Genomic DNA, 22,295 nt, shown 5'->3' on the forward strand with positions numbered 1-22,295 from the left:
ATTCATTATCTCTTTGTATCTGTGAATCATTCTGAATGATTGAGGGCAGAGTCTTTCCTGCATTTGACAGATGCATAATAACCTGTATCTCTGCATGTTCTTCTGGGTCGAGCAACTCTGGTAGTTCAGATGTATGTCAATCACCACCAGCTCATAAACATGCTTGCTCTGTTGCAGGGAATGTATGTCCTTCATGATGTCACAGGTTAAGGTATTGGAGTGCAGTCTGTGTACCTAATGATGATTTCACAAATTACTATGACGTGTAATCGGACTCGCAAACTTACTGGCAGTGAAAAGGCTTGCAGTCTGGTGACTCCCTGTTTCTGAGACTCTGTTTAGTTATGTTCTCCGTTTCTTTCCTTTTTCTTTTCTCTCTCTTTTTATGTTTTTGGAGGGGGTGGTGGTCGGAGCAGTGGATGGTGGTTACAAGAAGCTTATGAATGTATGTATAACAATAATTGTATCATTAGTTTTGCAATCCTTGATATTTTTTTTTTGCTGTCTAGACATTGACGAATGTGTTGAAGGGACTGATAACTGTCACATCGATGCCATCTGCCAGAACACCCCCCGGTCATACAAATGTATCTGCAAGTCAGGCTACACAGGTGATGGAAAACACTGCTCAGGTACTTAAATTTCTTTCTGATTAGATGTGTTTACTTATGTCTGCATGCCTGTGTTTGGGATATATATTATGCGACAGGCACTGCTGTAATCGTTGTTAGTACTAAATATACCCCAACCCTGAATGAATCACTTCGCTGTCATATGAGCTTTGGTTTTTGACTGTCTGGAGGCTCAGAGGAACACACATAATGTTTTTGTTCTACTGTTAATTGATTGCAGAAAACGAGTGTATGCAAAGGAGGCAAGCATATGCAGCTGCCTACTTTGCTTTTAGGGTAAAATGCAAGTAATTCTTATACCCTTTATGGTTTATACTTTTGTGATTGTGTGTGTGTGTGTGTGTGTGTGTGTGTGTGTGTGTGTGTGTGTGTGTGTGTGTCATACTTGTACAAGATAGTGACTAAATGAATGAATTATAGTTTATATGATGTAACAGATGCTGGGCCATGATAGTGTAGCATTGCTTAGCAGAGCATTCCTCTTGCTTTTTCTAGTTGTAGTGTAACAATTTCACTTGGTAGGACCAAAATTGAGACATAAACAAGACACAAGGACATAATGAATGAGTTTAAATACTGGGGATCAACCGTTCAGAATAATGGCAAGTGTGGAACAGAGTACAGACAGGGGGCAGTGGGTGGAGAAGAGTGTCAGGAGTGATTTGTGACAGGCGAGTACCAGTAAGAGTGAAAGGGAAGGTCTTCAAAAGGGTAGTGAGACCAGCTATGTTATATGGGTTGGACACAGTGGCATTGACAAAAAGGCAGGAGTTTGAGCTGGATGTGGCAGAATTAAAGATGTTAAGATTTGCACTGGGTGTGATGAGGGTGGACAGGATTAGGAATAAGTATATTAGAGGGTCAGCTCAGGTTGGAAGGTTTGGAGACAAAGCCAGAGAGGCAAGATTACATTGGTTTGGACATGTGCTGAGGAGGGATGCTGAGTATATTGGGAAAAAGATGCTAAGGATGAAGCTACCAGGTAACAGGAAAAGAGGAAGGCCTAAGATAACGTTTATGGATGTGGTGAGAGAGGACATGCAGGTGGTTGGTGTGACAGAGCAAGATGCAGAGGGCAGGAAGAAATGGAAACAGGTGATCTGCTGTGGCGACCCCTAATGGGAACAGCCGAAAGAAGATGATGATCTGGGTAAACAGACTGCTCGGCATATCATTTTCCCCCATGACATGGACCCACTGTTTTTGACACTGTAGTTTCTACCTAGACTGTGTATCACATCAAGTATTTTTAGACACACATATACTTGTTACAGTAATTATCACAAGATGGTTTGAACAAAATAAATGACTGATATGAGTAATTTGTAGAGCAATTTTTGCAATGAGAGCTATGATGCACTTAGTAATGATTTATCAAGCAGCGGTCATGATGTAAGTAACAAGTGGACATTCCCTCCTCAGTGCTAAATATGTTATCTTAGCATGTGTAGATTACATATAGAAGGCCAGTGTTGAATCAAGTTTTTTTTTTCTAGCCCTTTTCATTATATCAGGAACCAAAAAATATTCTTTGTTTGCTTTTAAATGCTTCTATGGTACTTTATTGTCTGACTTCGGTGGGAGCTGATTTCAAATTGCTGGTGCCAATTTTGAGAATGCCCTTTCACCTCTTGTTCTTTTGAGTTTGGTACTAATGAGGGTAAGGTTCTCATCATGTACACCTCTTGGTCAGTAATTTTGTTGCTGGATATCTCTCTTTGTTCTTAACTGAGGGCATTGTAGATGTTTAATGATTTTTGCAGATCTTTGTAGAGAGTAGCAGTGTGGCCCTTTGATCATGTAACTGATTAAAGCATTGTAGAAGCTGCAAATGATGGATTAGTTGACCTGAAAGTAAAGCAAACCTGAAAGTTCTATTTATTGCTGTACAAATTTGTGTTGCCACTATAGTGGAAGGTAATTATTGGGAGACCATATTAAATTTTTTGAACTAGCAAATTCCTAGCTAATGCAGGACGAGTAGTGAGTGTGAAAATCATAGGATGTTACTAGGTTATTGGCCCTGAGGTCCTTACAAGCCTAGCCAAGAATTTAGCCCATGTTCCGACAAGTCAGCACCTGATGACCCTGTCCAGCAGGGACACAGGTGGAATCCTAGGGGTGTATTTTCTGTTCCCCATTTAGTTACCCAGGTTGCACTTAAAAAGGGTTAATGAGATACTCTGCTTGACATGAACAGGGAGTCTGTTCTACAGAAGGGAGAGTCTCTGGGACACAGATATGTCCTGCCAACAAGTCCTATTGATGTTACAGACCAGGTTAAGGTAGTGTGTGTGGGTTACTTGAGTGGAGCATGCCTTGTGGATATGCAGCAGTCCCATCAAGGTGGGGTTGCTTTGTATGCCAGACAAAAGTCACCTTTGAGGAGTCTGTATGAGACTGAGTAGAGGGACAAGGGACAGGGTTTTTAACCTATCTATGTAGGGTAGATGTTTGAAGCCGTGGATTCTCCTGGTGAGGAACCTCTGTAGTCCCTCCAGCTGCTGCATGTGCTTTGTGAGGTACATGCTGAAAGGGGCATTGTACTCAATAATGGGTCTTATAAGGGAAGAATACAGGGATGTTATGACCTCCTTGTTCCTGGATGAGATACCCTTCTTATTGAGGTGGGCTGTGTAAAAAGCTTTTTGTACTATGGAGGCAATATTGTGGTCAAAAGTCAGTTTGCTATTAACCTGGGTGCCCAAGTCCGTCACAGCCGATTGCGTGCTTAGGACACAATATGTGGTTATGTCACTCTCCCCAAAGGGAATGATAATGCATTTTTGGGATTCAGTTTGAGGCCATGTTTCTGGCAGCAGTCATTTGTTTGGGTGAGACCCTCTTGGAGGATGTCCTTATCACTAGGGTAATTGATGACAGTGCCAGCTTGCAGTCATCTGCAAACTTGGTTAGCCATAGCCCACTGGGTTCGGCCTGCACCTCAGAAAAGTATTTCCCAAACAACAGAGGCCCAAGACTAATCCCTGGGGTACACTGCTCATTACGGGTCTACTGCTTGGGGTGGCTTCCCCTATTTTGACTAGGTGGGTAATATCAGTGAGCCAGTTTGCTACCCATCTGGTAACATATGATTGATGGCTAGTTTAGAAAGTTTATCTGTTATACCCGAGTGGGGAATAGTATCAGATGTTTTGGCCAGGTCAAGGTAGATGGTGTGCACAGACTTCTCCTCATCCATGGCTTTGGTGACTATTACAAAGAAGTCAACCAAATTTAACAGGCATAACCTCCACTTGACAAAGCCATACTGTGTGGGATCAAGTGTTTGGAGGTTGCCAGTGTACTTGTTAATGAATTCCATGGTAATCCATTCCATGGCCTTACAGATCAGCTAGTTAGGTTGATGGGTCTATAATTTCCTGGATCGGTGGATGCTCCACCTTTGTGCAAAGGGATGACAGTGGCTGTCCTCCACTTGGCTGGGACAAAGCCAGTACTCAGACTTTGGTTAAATAGGGTGCCTAATGGTCCTGCAAGTTCCTACCTGAGTTCATGTAGGATGCAGCCTGGGATGTTATCGGGTCCCATAGAGGCTGTATTTTTTGCCTTTGAGAAGGCAGTGATGACTTGCTCCCTAGAGACAAGGGGAGGGGGGGCAGGTGCTGGGGATGTTCTGATTTACTAATTGGGGGGAAAAGGGGTGAAGTTTTCACTGAATCTGTTTGCTAGCAGGTTGGCTATATCTACGGCGTTTGTGTATATGGTATCTTTGACCACCAGTTGTGAGCAGGTCTGAGTGCTCCTTTGAGATTGTATTATAGGATCATAGGAGGTTACTAGGCTATCGACCCGGAGGTCATTTCATAATGTAATACCATAGATACTCTAGTCATTACCCAGGGTTGTATTTAGTAATGACTTCCGAAGTCTATGAGAGTTGTGGGTGCTATCCCCGGTATGACTTTATGGTGCCCCATCCACTCGTCCAGGTTTCTTTTGAACAGTGTCCTAGAGGTGCTCTGCTTCACATGAATTGGCAGCCTATTCCAAAGATGTGGCAGTCATTGGGAGACAAATCTGTCCTTCCAGATCATCCTATTCAAGTTGCAGGCCATGTTTAGGTCCCTGGAATGGACAGCTCTAGTCCCATTTGATTTATGGATGTGCAGCAAATTCATTAGGTTTGGGTCGGAGATTGCTTTGTAAGCCAGACATAAGCCTCCCCTGTGAAGTCTATACAAGAGTATAGTGGCATGAACACGTGCTGGAGTCCCTTGACCTTCTTTGTTAGAAACCTCTGAGGTCTCTCCAATTGCTGCAGTTGCTGTGTATTGTACATGCCAAAAGGGTCATTATACTCAGTTATGGGCCTGTTTAGTCTGGAGTATCGAGGAGTTATAACATCCTTTGCTCTAGAGGCTATGCCTTTGCTAATCTCAACATGAGACATTTTGTAGGACAGTTTAAGCTACTTAAGGGTTTTGGTGATCATGTTGTACTTTAAGGGTGTGCACACTTATGCAACCAACTTATTTCACATTTTTTATTTTTATATTCTTTCCCCTAACAGATTTATTTTTCAATCGAATTGTACAGGGTGTAGGTCACATTAAAGGTGGGAAAAGTTTTGAAATGATTTATTGTGGTCTCATTTTTTATATCACAAAAACCTGGTATTTTAACAGGGGTGTGTGTACACCTTTTATATTCACTGTATGGGCTACTCAGAGATTTGTTTAGAGACCATGTTTTCACATATTTTGGGAAGGCACAAAATTGGCTATTAGTCTGTAGTATTTGCATTCCTTGGGGTGGTGAGGAGATTTTAAGGTAGAGAAGTAATGACTATGTGCTTTGTGTAACACTGGGAACATTCTGTTAGAAAGAGAAAGGTTAAATGTGTGTGTATTAGGTGGCCAACAATTTGAATGTCTGGCATTCTGAGAAATTTGGGATGCAGTTTCTCCAAACTTGCACTCCTTTTACTGTGTATGTTAACTAAGGATTTCCTTATTGGTGGTTTGTCTTGATTAGGAAGTGGAGGAAAAGGTATCCAGTGTGCAAAAGTTGGTAGTGGTAGGTCTTGTATATAAAAGGTGGGTCGGTTTAGAAGCTATTGATTATATCCTGAATTGTCTATTATGAAATGTCTGTAATCAATGACAAAAGTCTGGATTCCATTTATAGATTTAAGCAAAGGCAGTTTTGGGCTTTACCCACTTAACTGGGGGACAGTTAACATCTGGAAGCGGGCCATTAACTCCCACCACATGTTAATAGCCACCCACAGTCTGGAGGAAGTCCATTCCCTAGCGGACAGACTCCACTGCAGCCTACTATGCCAATAAATGGTTTGTGAGCCATTGACTACCAAGGAAGTGCTTCCATCTCTGGAGCAAACTGCAGGGCAGCCTCTTGACATCCCCAGCCAGTGGCAAATACTGGAACTTTTTTCCCTAATTCCCTCCACTTGGGAATCAACCTAAGGTTGCACTCATAAACAAATAGCCAACTCTGCATTTGTTGCCCGTTTTGTTTGATGATGAAATTAATTCAGAGAGCCACACTTGCAAAGGCCAAAGTTACTTTTGTAGCAACTTTCTAGTGTGTGCAGATATGGTATGTCCTTCATGGATGCATCTGCAGTCATAACAACTGGGTTGTCCTGTCGTCAGGCAGCCCTTCGGTCGGCCGGATTCCAAAGTCCGGGTCCGGCTTCGGCTGATGTCGCACTTCACCCGACGTCATCTCTGCTGGTCTTCGGGTATAAAGGCATCAGCCGACGCCATTTTCTTCAGTCTTTCTTGCCGCGTGGCGCCCGAAGCAGAAGCTGTTCGCAAGTGCCGGTCGGTCAGATCCAGAGATTACTACTACCGAATACTCCTTCGAAGACTTCTAAAAGCTAAGTACCCCGTTGGGGACTCTTTCTTGCCTCAGCCGATGTCAGAAAAAGTCAATAACTGTTTAACTTGTGGGAAACAAATACCTCATAAAGATTTCCACTCTTACTGTTTGCCTTGTTTAGGCCCAGACCACGACGTAGCAGCCTGTTCGGCCTGTGCTTCTTTCAACCGACGAACGCTTAGACGCCGGTCGGAGTTTGCTGAACAGTTTTTCGGCTCTGAATTTGCGTACATTATGCCGTCGGATCCTCCGACTACCCAAATTATTAAAAACGCAAAGAAAAGACCGACACTCGCGGTCCGCGGTTTCGGCCGAAACCATGGTTAAGCAAACCGCGAGTGTCTCGGTTTCGGCCGAAACCGAGAAAACTGATCAGAGTACAGCCGAATCAATGACTACTACTGAGGTTCGGTTACCTTACTTGAATCGGCCTCAGAAATTTTACCTACTACAGTGGTTACTAGTGACTTATCAGACACCATCCCTTTGGATGTCTCTACCCCAGCACGTGGTGCTGCTAGGCCTCCTGCAGCCATGTCTATTAAGGCCTTCGCCAGGGCTAAAGCAGCCAAATCTACTAAGTCAGTGCCTGTTAAACCCCCCTCAACCAGGCCCACTTCTAGTTCACAAATGCTTACTCTGGCAGAAGATTTAATATCCTTAATTAGGGGATCTCAATCTCACCCAGACAGGGCCTCTCAGCCCCCAGAAAAGAGACCTAGAGCAGAGACCCTCGAGCCTGTGTCCTCTGATTCTGCGAAAGACTCAGATATTACAGACCAGCCAGAGGCTACTTTCTCCAATTTTGAGGACTCAGATGCTGAAGAATCCATTCCAGCTGCTTCCCCACCAGAAGAATTCTCCTTTGGGGAAACCTTACATGCCATGAGAGAACATTTCCAATGGCAGGAACAGGATTTTTCAGACTCCAGAAAAAGACTTAGGACTTTTCTGCACCTACCACAACACAGGCCCTTAGCTATACCTCCTGTCCTCTCTGTTGTGGACGATGCATTTAATGATGTTTGCACTGCACCAGATTCTTTACCTCCAGCACCTGCCAAACCAGATAGATTTTACAGGGTACCAGACACTCATCATCACCTATACAAGGCCCCTCTTGCAGACCCCGAAACTATATCCCAGGGCCCTAAGGCAGTAGCCTCAACCACAGCAAAAAACCCTATTCCTTCTGAAAGGGAAGCCAGGTCTTTAGACAGATGGGGCAAAAAGGTTTACACCTCTGCTACTCTCTCAGCTAGAACTTTAAACTATCAAGTTTCACATGATACAATACCAAGAGTTTATGCTTGATCAGTTAACTAAAAAGCTATCCTCTGATGACTCTATAGATAAGAAAAATCTATTAGAAATGGTAAATAACATACAACAGGTTAGTAACCATTCCTTAAAATGTGGCTATGATGCACTGGAGGCTTCATTTAGATCAGCCATGACTGGCACAGTGATAAGAAGACATGCATGGCTGAAGGAACAAGTTTTACTGGATCATGTTAAAGCTAAGTTATTAGATGCTCCTATGGATAAGACCAGTTTGTTTGGTACACCTGCCCAGCAGGTAATGAAGAAAATGGAAGAAAAGGCAAAATCTGTACAAACGGTTAAAGATTTCTTGCAGGTTCAGCCCCAAGGTTTAGCAGGAACTGGCCTGCCAAAATTGGTCCTTTCCTGACTCCACAAGATCCCAAAGGGGCAGGAATAGACGTTCCAGAGGCAGAAATCAATCCAGAGGGGTGCCTACAGAGGACGACAGTGGCAAGGTAATAACAGAGCCACAGGCACAGCCACTACCACTACAACAGGGCAATCACAGTGACTTGATTCTAACTCCGCCTACCAGGGAACAAATAGCAGCACCCTTAGGCGGAAAATTAACCTTATTTTCAAAGAACTGGCACTATATCACAAAAGACAAGTGGATTTTGCAAACCATAGACCAAGGTTACCGGTTCCACTTCCACACTATACCAGTCAAAAGAGGAATGCCAAACCTACCTCCAAATCAAAAACAGAAGCTCTACAGCAGATAATGCAATTAACAAAGATGAGAGCTGTGGAAAGAGTACCAATAACAGAACAAGGCAAAGGATTCTACTCCAGACTATTCCTAGTTCCAAGAAAGGAAAAAGTTGGAGACCTATTCTCGATCTGTCCACCTTAAACACATACATCATTGTCCCAAAATTCAAGATGCTGACCCTACAGCAACTTCTTCCCATGCTGGGCAAGGAGTGTTGGCTGGTAACTCTAGATCTCAAGGAGGCATACCTGCACGTCCCCATTCGACCAATTTGCAGAAGATACCTCAGATTTCTTGCAGGATCAGAGCACTATCAATTCTCAGCATTGCCCTTTGGCTTCTCTACTGCGCCCAGAGTATTCACAAAATGCCTGGCATCAGTAATCGCCCACTGCAGACTACAGGAATCCAAATTTATCCATACCTGGACGACTGCCTGCTACAAGGGGACAACAAAAGCAAGCTGACAACAGATTTACAAAGGGTCATTTACTTGCTACAAGCACTGGGATACACAGTCAATTTGCAAAAATCAAGGCTGATTCCATCCCAAACAAGGACATTCTTGGGCTAGGTATTGGACACAGTAAAACAAATGGCATCCCTAACTGCAGAAAAACAAAAAGATCATCCACTTTACTTCTTGGCACTAACAAACCACAGCAAGCTAACAGCAAGAAAAGTTCTGCAGGCCTTGGGCTTCATGGCATCATGCATAATCTTGGTTCCACATGCCAGACTGCATATGAGAAAACTACAGTGGTACCTAAAGAATTTATGGTCCCAACACAGGCACAGCCTAGAAGCAGAAATTCCACTAATTCCATGCCTAAAACAGGAGTTCCTATGGTGGGCTCAAGCATGCCAGTCAAACCCAGGCTTACCCTTTCACAAATATCAAGCAAGCCAAACCATCACAACAGACGCCTCAGACCTAGGATGGGGGGCTCACATGCTGGACAAATGCGTGCAAGGATTGTGGACGCAGGACCAACTTCACCTGCACATCAACCTAAAAGAAATGCTGGCAGTAAAACTGGCAATCCAAAAATTCCGACCATTTCTCAAAGAAGGCCATTTGATGATAAGGACAGACAACACCACAGTCATGTGGTACATCAACAAACAGGGAGGCACTCATTCATACCCCTATGCAGAATGACTTTGGACCTTTGGAACCTGGCACTCAGCTACAACATCCAGTTACAGGCAATGTTTGTACCGGGAAAGGAGAACACTCTAGCAGACATGTTAAGCAGAACCACCTCGGATGCTCATGAATGGATGCTACACCCGGACATCTTCAAGACCATCGCAAAGAAATGGGGAATGCCACAGATAGATCTATTCGCTTCCCTCTCAACCACCAGCTCAAAAATTCTGCACAAGGACATTCCATCCACTTGCATCGAAAGTGGATTCGCTCTCCTTCAGCTGGAAAGGCCTGACAGCATATGCATTCCCACCTCTTCCCTTGATACACAAGGTATTACTAAAAATCAAGGAGGAACGTCCAAGGATAATCCTGATAGCTCCAAACTGGCCAAGACAACACTGGTACCCATTGCTGAGGAGCATGTCTCGGGACAAAATGTGGTCAATACCCTGATGCCTTTGATGTTAACTCAGAACAACTACAGCATCATGCATCCAAACCTAAAACGTTGCAGCTGACTGCATGGCACATCACATAGCAGCAACTATTCCAGATCTCTCCCAAAGGGTTAAAGACATTATCCTTGAAGCCCACAGACCTTCAACAAGAAGGAACTATGCAGGGAATGGAAAAGGTTTGTCATTTGGAGTGCTGAAAGAGGGAAGGATGTGTCGAATATAGATATGGCTAACATTCTGGAGTACTTGGCAGAGCTACTACATACAGGCCTGTCCTATTCCTCCATCAAGATACATGCATCAGCTATTTCAGCAGAATACAGCTTTGATCCACCTGTCTTCTCACATCCTCTACTCAGGCAGTTCCTCAGAGGGATCAAGAATGTAAAACCTCCTAGGAAACCACCACTGCCAGCTTGGGATTTGAACTTTGTGCTAGAAAAGTTGACACTGCACCTTTTGAACCAGCAGCAACAGCAGACCTACAGCATCTTTCATGGAAAACTGCTTTCCTACTGGCAATAACCTCAGCAAGGAGGGTTTCTGAACTTCAGGCCCTAATGGCAGTACAACCCTTCCTAATCTTCCACCAAGACAGAGTGTCCATGAGGACTAATCCTACATTTATGCCTAAGGTGGTATCCAGAGTGTCCCTAAACCAGGCAATCCACCTACCTACCTTCTACCCCAACCCACAAAACAGAGGGGAAAGAATGCTGCATACCTTGGATGTACACAGACAGCTACGCTACTACCTGGACAGAACAAAAGTAACAGAAAACTGACCAGCTTTTTGTAGCCTATGCAACAGGAAGGGAAGGAAAAGCAATTTCCAAACAGACAATCTCCAAATGGATAGGAAATTGCATACGATTCTGTTACTCCTTCCATGGAAAACCAATTCCACAGAACATACGACCTCATTCTACAAGAGCAACAGCCACTACCACAGCCTTCTTACGAGGAGTGGCAACCAAGGACATTATTGAGGCGGCTACTTGGACCTCCATGCATACATTTGCCAAGCATTATAATTTACCTCTGTATTCCAGATCCCGAGCAGGGTTTGCCACTGCTGTACTGCAAGGGATCCTAACCACACCATAATCTATTCTTCCTCCTCCCTAGTTGGCTATGGTATTCTACCCAGTTGTTATGACTGCAGATGCATCCATGAAGGACATAGTACAGTTTTGTACCTACCATAAATGTAGATGTCCGAACTGGATAGCATCTGCAGTCAGGATTACCCTCCCTCCTTCCCCTCTGTGGTACTCCTAGGGTATTTACCCTCCTAATAGCTAGCTCGTGGGGGGGAGTCTCTTATGGTGTATTTGTTTGTATATATGTACATACATGCTTATTTTTTGTGTTTGCCTTCTATCCTTTGGGAAACATTGGCATTTTTACCCAAAATTTAGCCTTCCAAGAGGGCAACTGGCATCTGGGGCAAGAAACACTGAAGAAAATGGCGTCGGCTGATGCCTTTATACCCGAAGACCAGCAGAGATGACGTCGGGTGAAGTGCGACATCAGCCGAAGCCGGACCCGGACTTTGGAATCCGGCCGACCGAAGGGCTGCCTGACGACAGGACAACCCAGTTGTTATGACTGCAGATGCTATCCAGTTCGGACATCTACATTTATGGTAGGTACAAAACTGTACTTTCTCCTGACTTCAGCTTTGACTTCTTGAGAATCCACTGCTGTTTTGTCCTTTGAAAATGCAACTATCTCGCCTATAAGGCAACCCCCATCAAAGACTACGCTGTGTAAAACAAACAGTATGGCTTCTCTAACTCCACTTATAGCTGGTATTACATCCCTTTTTGAATAAAGTTGCCTCATGTACACAGACAACCCTTTTCTCCTACCACCCAACACTACAACCTGTGAGGGATGCACTTATCTAGCCAAACTGGAGGTAAAGCTCTCTCCAATCAAGACTGAACTTGACAGTCAAGAGGAGAAGGTAAACACTTGCACCACACCACACTCATCACATAGTCTCACTAAATCTACACCACCAAAATCCACACATAGAAACACAAAAACATTTGTGGAGGCTCTCCATAATAATCTGCTCAAGCAACAGAGACCTCCAAAGCAGAAATGCAAGCAACCTCCACCCCCCAACACAACCCAAATGTCACATAGCCCGCAGACTCAGTGTGCCACTCAACCACAGCCAATAAGGCAAAACAACGTACCCAACACACTAGTCATAGGCGACTCTATAGTCAGGTACACTGATGTCCCAGTCACCAGGCTAAACAAGGAGAAGGTTACTGTCAGCTGCCTGTCGGGTGCCAGGATCCGCCACATAACCCACGCACTCTGGTCACTCCACAACAAGTACAAATATGACTCTGTCATTGTCCATGTTGGTGTGAACGACCTGAGACGTACCTCACTGGACTACATGAAAAGAGACATGGAAGAACTCTCCGATCTTGTAGCCCAGGCAGGTATGACCCTAGCCCTGAGTAGCATTCTGCCATCAACCAGAATGATGCCGCAGTACAAGGACAAAATGATTGACTTCAACAGTTGGCTAAGCTTCTGGTGCCATTCTAAAGGGATCCAGTATCTGTCTGCCTGGGATGACATGGTCGACAGACCACAATGCTTTGCCAGAGATGGCCTGCACCTGTCGCCCCTGGGATTCCAGATACTGGCTAAGGTTCTTGCCGCTCCTATAGTGCTTTTTTTAGGCAAGGTTCAAATGACAAATTCACCACCATAGCAGGAACAGGCAAGCAAAAACTAAGGGTGATGCTACTCAATGCTAGAAGTCTAAATCTCAAAATGCACTCACTCGAGGCACTCCTTAAAATGGAGAATATCGATATCTGTGCAGTGACTGAGACCTGGTTCAAGGCTCCAGAGAGCACACCTGTACTACCAGGCTATAACTCATACCACACTTTTCAGCCATGTAACCTGGACCGGAACATCAAAGGTGGAGGTGTGTCCATATTCATTAAGGATATCCACACCACCAGGCTAGTTGCTCAGCATAATGCAGCCAAGGTTATCCAAGTGCAACTAACTCTGGGCAAAACTGCAGTCCAAATTGTAGCTTGCTACAGATCCCCCACCATGTCCCAGGATTCCCACTTCTCTTTTCTTGATGTACTGGAAAATATTAGGGTTCAACCAAACACCCTAATAATGGGCGATTTCAACTACCCCACCATTAACTGGGAAAACTACTCATGTACCAACTCCTTCGCTCAACGCTTTCTGGAATTCATAAACTCCAATGCCCTGGATCAACTTATCCACACCCCCACCAGGGGCAACAATATCCTAGATCTAGTCATTACCAATGTGAGTGACCAGTGTTCCACACCTGAAGTCAATGCCTCATTGATCCGATCCGACCATAAGCTAATTACCCTAGATATCCACATCCTGCCTCCACCCCCCATTAAGGAAACCATGGTAAAAAAAAATTTCCAAAGCCAACTTCATGCTTCTTAAGACAGAAGTGGTGAACTTCATGACACCCATGCAGATGGACAGTACAGTTACAACTACTGAATCCTACACAATTGCACTTTATAAGCACTTACATGAGTGCATGGATCTTGCTATTCCAAACAGAACCAAGACGCTATCCTCCAAAAAAAGGAAGCCAATCTGGTGGTCCCCTGCCATAAACAAACTGTACAACGGAAGGAAGAAACTCTTGCAAAAGAGAGTAAAATCCCACGAGTGGAGGAGCTCCCTGGTCAGCCTCAATAAGAAGCTGCGATCCCTGATAAAATCCTCCAAAGCTAGTTACGAAAACAAAATCGCCACTCAAGAATCTCAATGGCAACATTCAGATCTGCTCTGAGTTACAGCACAATGGCACTAAATATACAGACCCAACTGATAGTGCCAACATCCTGGCAGATAGGTTCAGTGCTAACTTTACCCCCCCTGTCACCCCCTAAAGAGCCCATCTCTATACCAGAAGAATGTAAAGTTCCTGTAATCATGGCTGCACAGGTAAAAACCACACTCTCCAAAGCCAAGAACACAGCATCCATGGGACCAGACAACATCCAAGGCTGCATTCTACATGAACTACAGAACGAACTGGCACCCCACCTAAGTACCATGTTCAATCATAGCCTCACCTAAGGCTTTGTGCCTGCTGAATGGCACACAGCAACGGTTATCCCACTTCACAAGGGGGGGGGAGCCACCACGGACCCCGAGAACTACTGCCCCATTAGCCTGACGAGCCTGGTCTGCAAGGCCATGGAACTTATCATGGAACTTATAAACAAAGACATTGGTAATCTCCAAACTCTGGATCCCATCCAGTTCGGGTTTGTAAAAGGCAGATCATGTCTCCTAAACCTGATAGACTTCTTTGAAGCAGTCACCAAAGCCATAGATAAGGGTAAGGTGGTTCACACAGCCTATCTAAATCTTGCCAAGACTTTCAACACCATCCCCCACTCTGGAATTATAGATAAACTCACTAAACTAGGTATAAATCCCTATGTCACAACTGGCTCACTGACAGAACCCACACTGTGAAAGTAGCAGACTCCAAATCCACTTCAGACCAGTGACAAGTGGAGTACCACAGGGTTCAGTCCTGGGTCCTCTCCTGTTTGGTATCTACTTCTCAAGTACAGGCTAACACAGAAGGTCTTTGGCTAATGAAGTTTGCAGATGACTGCAAACTAGGAGCCATAATCGAAACTCCTAACGATGTGGACATCCTACAAAAGGGCCTCACTGAGACAGATGCCTGGTGTCAGAGCCATGGCCTCAAGCTCAATGCTAAAAAGTGCATTGTCATCCCCTTTGGTAAAAACTCTGTACCCATGAACTACAACATAGGCGGTAGTATATTTAACACCCAAAGTGTGATGAGAGACCTTGGGACACAGGTGAACAGTAGGCTCTCCTTTGATAATCACATCGCCACAGTAGTCAGGAAATCCTTCTACATGGCACACCTCATCACAAAAGGTTTCTCATCCAGAAAAAAAAGAGGTCATTGTTCTCCTCTACTCATCACTCATTAGACCCATTATAGAGTACAACGCCCCTTGGTATGTACCTCACAAGACATCTACAACAACTGGAAAGGCTGCAGAAATACCTCACAAAGAGGATTACCGGCCTCAAACAGATTCGCTACGCAGACTGTCTCAAAAAAACTCCAGCTTTACTCTGTTGCATATCGCCTACTCAGAGGTGATCTCTGCCTAACATACAAAGCTATGTCAAACCCAGAGCTGTTGGACATGCTCCACTTAAAGAAATCCCAATCCCTCCGAGCTACACGCTCTAGGGACCTAAACCTTGTCACCAAAATAAACAGAACATGCCGGAGGGATAGATTCCTGTCACAGAGACTTCCCATACTGTGGAATAAACTACCTATCTATTTCAAACAAAGCGCCTCATTAGCACTCTTCAAAAAAAATCTTGATGATTAGATGGGAAATAGGAAATTCACCCCATGAATCACCTCTGTGGCTCTGCTCGACAGTTGCACAGGAAAATAATTTTCTTGGGTGACAAAAGCCAGGGTAGCTTTTTGTCTGGGCTTGTATAGGCCCCAGGGCCGATAGCCTAGTACCTACCTATGAACCTATAAGTAGAAAAAAATAATCTTACCAAAGACTTTCCACTCATAAAACTGCTTGTTTTTTTCTGTTTGTGCATTTATGACATGTCTAGACCTTTTTTTCCTTCACCTATCCTGTCTATTCCAAACTACTTGGCTGATTTTTTTTTTTCCTGTCTTAAGTCCGTTTAGCTGCTATAGTTAACTTTTATTGTGGAATTAACTCTTTTTTGATTGATTCCCTTAATGTTTGCAAAGCATTTTTATGTGGCACTTTTCTTGTTAAGCCCGCATCTGAGATCCAATACCACTCTGGGACATTCTATTCCTGCTCTAATTGTTTATCCTTTCTACCTGTGAGCCCCTGCCTCGACAAGCTTAAAGTGAGGATGTTCCTTAAGGGCGATCCTGGATATTTTAAAACAGAGAGGTGGTTAGTAGACCCATGATCCTTCACCTAAGGAGTCTGTGTATCTGGTGGCCTTTGGTTCCCGACCATCTGCCTCCTGGGTGACTCCACCCATTGATTGAGCTCATAAGTTTGATCTCTCGGCAGGCATGGGAGAGCCCAGATTCCATCACACCTGTTCCCCAGAGACCAAACAAAATAACCACCTCTCCAGCTGTCAAGGATTTTTGGACAAAATGGGTTGCAGTAGATGCTATGGTCGTGGCAGCAGTGACCAAAAAGGAAGTATCAGAGGAGAGTTCCACTATTCATTCTCGTAATAAGGATTCTAGAACGATAGATAGATGCAGAAAGTGAGACTTTTCTTTAGTGACTTTTGCGTTACAATCACTGAACTACCTTTTCCATTTCACCAGGTTGCAAAGGGCTCTGATCAAGGAACTGTCAGCCTTGAAAGAGCAGTAGCTGGGGGGGGGGGGGGGGGGGGCACGTGAAAAGGTGGCTTCCCAGTTAGCGACCCTGCACTTTGTAGCTATCTCTTCCATGAGGCTCATCTCGCATGCAGCCGAAGGAATGAGTAGCGTGCCAGCTTCCAGTACATCTATGAGGAGGCATGCCTGGATGCACCTATGTGATCTTGTGGGGCCTTTTAAGTTTTTATTTGTCAACGCAGCATTTGTCAGCACATCCCTTTTTGGTCCCAAGGTCAAGGATACATTATCCAGGTGTGAAAAAGAAGGTAAGGCCCTTTCTGTCATGGGCATACGTTTTTCTGCCCCTCAGAGACCTTACCCTAAAGGTCAGAGAGGTGGCGGTAAAATGTGGTTCAAGAAATTTTCAAGGGTCTTACCAGAACACACGTGGAGAGTTTTCCCCCAGAGGCAGAGGAGGGAACAGTAATGGAAGACACCACTGTCGTGGCAGAGGATTCCCGCAGAATCAAGGGTCTCAAGAATCTTTCTTCGGGAAACCCTTCCACCGCTCCTGAAAGGAGGCCCAGTTGCCCACCTCTGGAGGCAATCAGGGTAGTCAACTATCCCTGCACTGGAGAGCCTGGCAAAAAAATAACCAATTACATGTGGTGCAGAGGATAATATCCAGAGGTTACCAAATCCCTTTATCTCATCAACTTCCCCCAACAAAAAAGTCTTAGACATTCCACCCAAGGAAAGGGATCAAACAGTCATTCAAGCTTAAAAACTGCTGGAAAAAAAATCATCCAAGAGGTCTCCCAAGACCAGAGAGGATTCAGAGCTTACTCAAGGTTCTTTTTAGTTCCAAAGAAAACAGGGGACTTGTGACCAGTTCTGGATCTCAGCAGATTAAACAAGTCATTTTGACACCGCAAGTTCCGAATGGTCACAGTTCAGTCCATACTTCTTTTTCTTTAACAGGATGATTGGATGTACTCCATAGACCTTCATGATGCATGCTACCATATAAAAAATGGACAGATGATCCAGAATGCACCTACGCTTTTGGCTGGGAGCCAGTCATTATCAGTTCAGAGCTCTGCCCTTTGGCTCACTACTGCCCCCCCCCCCCCCGAGTGTTCACCAAATGCATGGCAGTGGTTGCGGCTTACCTGAGAGGACAAGGATTCTGGGTGTTGCCTTACTTAAATGACTGGCTTATATCCGCCTCAACAAGGCATCTACTTATCCATGCAAGAGACTCTGTTCTTCAAATCTGTACAGAACTAGGTGTAACCATAAATTTTCCAAAAATCGCACCTGGACCCTTCTCAAACACTGGAGTTCATATGTTCACTGCTGGGCACAACTCAGATAATTACAAAACTTCCACCCTCCAGAGTGTTGACAGTCAGGCGCCAAACACACAGATTGACCCAAAACAAGAAGATAGCTGTCCTTCATGTTCTACAGGCTTTAGGATCAATGGCTGCAGTTGTAATTTTAGTTCCCTTAACCAGATTTCACATGTGAATACTTCAATGGCTTCTAGCTGCTCAATGTCCAAATATCCACCAACCAATGTCTTACCAAATCTTCATAACAGACATATGCAAAAGAACTCTTTCATGGTGAATTCATTCAGCACAGTTGATGCAAGGCTGACCCTTTGTTCCCTATTAGCCACAGACCATGGTGACCATGAATGCTTCCCAGATGGGGTGGAGGAGTATTTTCTGTGGAAGACCGTCCAAGGCCCCTGGTCTTCCGATGAGGCCAATTTACACAAAAACATCCTGGAGATGAGGGCAGTGCTTCTAGTGTTGCAGGCATTTCAGACTGAATTGCCACTGTTCTCAGAGGAAAAGCAATTAGACAATGTCTGTCATCTGGTACATAAATGAGCAAGGAGGAACAAGATCACACCCTATATATTGAGAAGTGCTCAAAGTGTGGCAATGGGCGATCTCATCCAACCACTTTCTTGTAGCAACGCACATTCTGGGAAAGTCCATTGTGATGGCGGACAAAGTGAGGAGATCCATTCTCGTGCCTTACGAGTGGTCCCTCAACCAGACAGTAGTGAAGGACATTTTCTGCAGATTGGTCCAGCCTTGCTGCAACCTCTTTGCATCCCCTCTAAACAAATGCAGCAGCCATCTCTGAGGGATGCTCTCATACACGATTGGCCTGCCAGTCTCCTGTATGCCTTTCCCCCATCCCCTTGATTCCCAAATTCCTTAAAAAAGTGAACAGGTTAAAGAGAACAGTAGTCCTCATTGCCCTATTTTGGCCTTGATGAATCTGGTTTCCCTTCCTTTAGCCTCATTTACAGAGGGAACCCTGGATTCTGGAACTTGTTCTGGACATTCTGTCACATCTGACAGGAATGATTCAGCCCAACCTTCCCAATCTCAAACTGATGGCTTGGTTCCTCCAATTCCATTGATTGCCAGAAAACCGATGATGTCCTTACCTGTCCATCATATTTTGATGTCCTCCCATAAGTCATCCACTCAAAAGCCTTATAGGAGTAAATGTAAGAGGTTTGTAATTTGGGCTCAGCAACATAATGTAGATCCCTTCGCAGCACCTATCCACTCCATTCTAGATTTTTTAGCTCACCTCTTTAATAATGGGGCAGCTGCCTCTACAATTAAAGTACAAGTAGCAGCTATCTTAGATTTTCATATTGGGAAAGATATCTTGTCTCTGATTTCCCACAAACTTTGCAAAGCTTTCTTAAGAGACACTATTATAAAGGCCACCTCACAAAGATCCCTCTTCTCCGTGGGACCTAAACTTGGTATTACATCTTATTGTTCGGCCCCTGTTTGAACCTGCAGTGACTTGTGATTTAAAATTCCTGGCTTGGAAAACCATCTTCCTAGTGGCCATTACATCTGCAAGGTGACCATCAGAAATTCAGGCACTATCCTCTGTCTTCGTATCTGATTTTTCATAAAGACAGAATTTCCTTCCGTACCAACTCCCCCTTTCTGCCTAAAGATGTCACTGACTAATAGCAATCAGACCATACATTTGCCTGTTTTCTTTCCTAACGTCAGCAATAAAGGGAAATATGTTCTACATTTTTTGGATGTCCATAGACCATTACATTTCTATTTCCAAAGGACTAAAGAGTTTTGGTAAGGAAGTCAGTTGTTTATCTCCTTTGCAGGCCCTAAGAAGGGCCTGCCAGTATCCAAAGTTACCCTAGTAAAATGTCTCCCTGATTGCATTTCCTTCATCTACATCACAAAAGGCATAGATCCTTCCAAACCTGTCTGAGCTCACTCAACCAGGGCCATGGCCACTTCTGCAGTTTTCCAGTCTAATACCTCCATGAACGAGCTTTGTGCAGTGGCCACATGGACCAGTCATCATACCTTTATCACTCATTACAAGTTGGATTTGGTCTCCAGGAGAAGAGCCTCCTTTGGTTCAATGGTTCTGAGAAACATCCTTGCACGAGTCCGCCTGGGGTAAAGGTAGCTGGGAACTTAGTTGACGGTATCAGATAAAGAAGTAATGTACTCACCATAATGTTCTATCTGTATTGTTGATTTTTTCATCTCCCCTCATTCCCTCCCTCCAAGCCTACCTTTGGTTTTCTGGTTGGATGGGAAGCATAATTTATGCTGTCTTTGTTATCTCCAATACTCCAGAAGTGATCTCCTTAAAATTTTCAAGTATAAAGTTCTTTTCCTTTCTTTCTGGGGATAATCCTAGCAAACAAGATTTGAGATGACGGAGAGATGCGTTGTGGGTAAGGGAAGGTATCCAAGAGGTTTTTGGTTGCCACGAGCTTAGTAATGGCTAAGTCAGATCCAGTGGATCAGATCTGTACCCATATGTGAGGAGAGATGAAGAAAATCAACAATAGAGGTGGAATGTTATGATGAGCACTTAACTTCTTTTTTTATAATCTCACTCTTTTTTACTTAGGTGCATGTATTAAAATTCAAAACATGGTAAAGCTTTGCTCACACTTCTTCAGGACCAGTTACTAGTGCTGTTGCTGTCTCAGCTGCCTTTTGTCTTTCAGTCTAGGCCTTCATTTAAGAATTCTGTTATGAGTAGTATGTTCCCATGTGTCTGGCCATCTAGGAAGAATAATTAGGGATTCTGTTCTTGTTAGAGTTTGGACCACTTTTTATTGGATACGAAATTATATTTTTATTATAATGAGAAATCGTTTAAGAAGGCATCCCATCCTCTACCTTTTCCTCCCTCCACCACCCCATGTTCACATGCCTATATCAGATTCCCACTGGTGAGCAGATCAGGTGTTTACAATTTGCTGCATCTGGCTTACAGTGTCGGTTCTGTGTCTTAATCTTTCAACTCTTCACTGGAGTAAGGGTCTAGCTCCAGTCATTATTTATTTCAGATTTTAAAGTGTTTGCATTTTTCTATGCGATTGTCTAATCGTTGCATACTGTCTTGCTAGCTGTCGAGTCTTCAGCATCTTTTCAGAGTCCTCTACTCAGTTTAGATTTCCAAACTGGGTCTGTGTTATAACACCAAACGATCAAAAGGTCAAACGCTGTTATAATCGACCACAGAACAACAAAAACAAAAAAGAGCGAACAGCCAGAACAGTGATTTTTTTCCCAGGAAAAAAATTTGCTGTTCCCAAAAAAAATAAATAAATAAATCCACACTAAACAGTATTTTAAGTGGGGGGCTTTGCCCCACACCCCCCTACTTAAATATACCAATTCTGAGATCGCACTACAGTGCCGAAAACGGCAAAGTGACTGAAGCGGACAACGACTTCTTTCCCAGGGAAAGAAGTCGCTTAAAAGCCGCTTCGTCATTTTGCGTTTTTGACATTTACACTTCGAAGACGCATTCAACATAATGCTTCGTTCTTCTGACAAGAACCCTTTCAAATCAACTTTGAGAAGTCTTCTCCCATTTCTTCTCACAGAATTGACTGTTAGGAAGAAATGCTGTCTTCTCCCATTTCTTCACACAGAATTGACTGTTAGGAAGAAATGCTGAAACATCTCTACTTTGTATGGAAGAAAAAGTCTCTTCCCAGAGCAGAGTGTGAGACTTCTCAGGAAGAGCTGCTTTAAAAAAATGGTAGAGTTAGAAGACGCATCTTGCAGAGAAAACCAGAGATTTTATGCTGAACTAGAGAAATTGGAAGGAACAGTCTGTATTAATTTTATGAAAGCACAAACAATTAGCTTATCTGTTATTCCACAACATTATTTAACTGAAAGGGCACATTGGGTCTGTGCTTCAAACCTGGCCATGAGAAAGCAGCTAAGACCTGTATTAGTAGAGATGCAGTCATATCAGCAGAAAGAGTTCATACTGATAATACTGTAGCAGAAGGGAAAACTTTAAAAGAAAAACGGGATAGATTACATGTTCACTGTACACCAGGCAAAAGAGAAGTCACTTTATCCCAGCAATCGGGAAATGTCAAGAGGCAGATGAGCAGTTCAAGCTACTATATCCCGCTGTCTTCAGAATATTTTTTTCTTGGAGGATCAGACATTTTTGGATGCAGAACAGACTAAGGAGAAAATACATTTGTCCAACAAAAAATGAGTCAGCAAGCAGAAAGGGAATCTGTTCCTCATTCTTTTGATGGTAAGGTTCATAGAGAGACTTTACCAGGAAAACCTTTTCCAATGTTCCATGGGAAAATGCTTGAGAGGGCAAAAAAAAAATGCCATAGTTTACTAGAAGAATCAGGCGTACCTTGGAATCG

At 43.9% G+C, this 22,295-nt stretch overlaps 1 protein-coding gene across 5 annotated transcripts in view; it reads left to right on the forward strand.

The window, feature by feature from the left end:
* Positions 1-436: 436 nt before the first annotated feature.
* SCUBE3 (signal peptide, CUB domain and EGF like domain containing 3) overlaps positions 437-22,295 on the forward strand; it is a 3,541,316-nt gene continuing 3,519,457 nt past the window's right edge. For all 5 annotated transcript variants that reach the window (XM_044076569.1, XM_044076573.1, XM_044076571.1 and 2 more), the window contains exon 1: positions 437-632. In XM_044076569.1, coding sequence (XP_043932504.1) covers positions 440-632 — 193 coding nt within the window. In that variant the 5' untranslated portion in view covers positions 437-439. The remainder of the gene's footprint in view (positions 633-22,295) is intronic.

This window comes from Protopterus annectens, chromosome 7.part0 (assembly GCF_019279795.1).
Source record: "Protopterus annectens isolate FY-2018-M chromosome 7.part0, PAN1.0, whole genome shotgun sequence".
Lineage (NCBI taxonomy): Eukaryota > Metazoa > Chordata > Ceratodontiformes > Protopteridae > Protopterus > Protopterus annectens.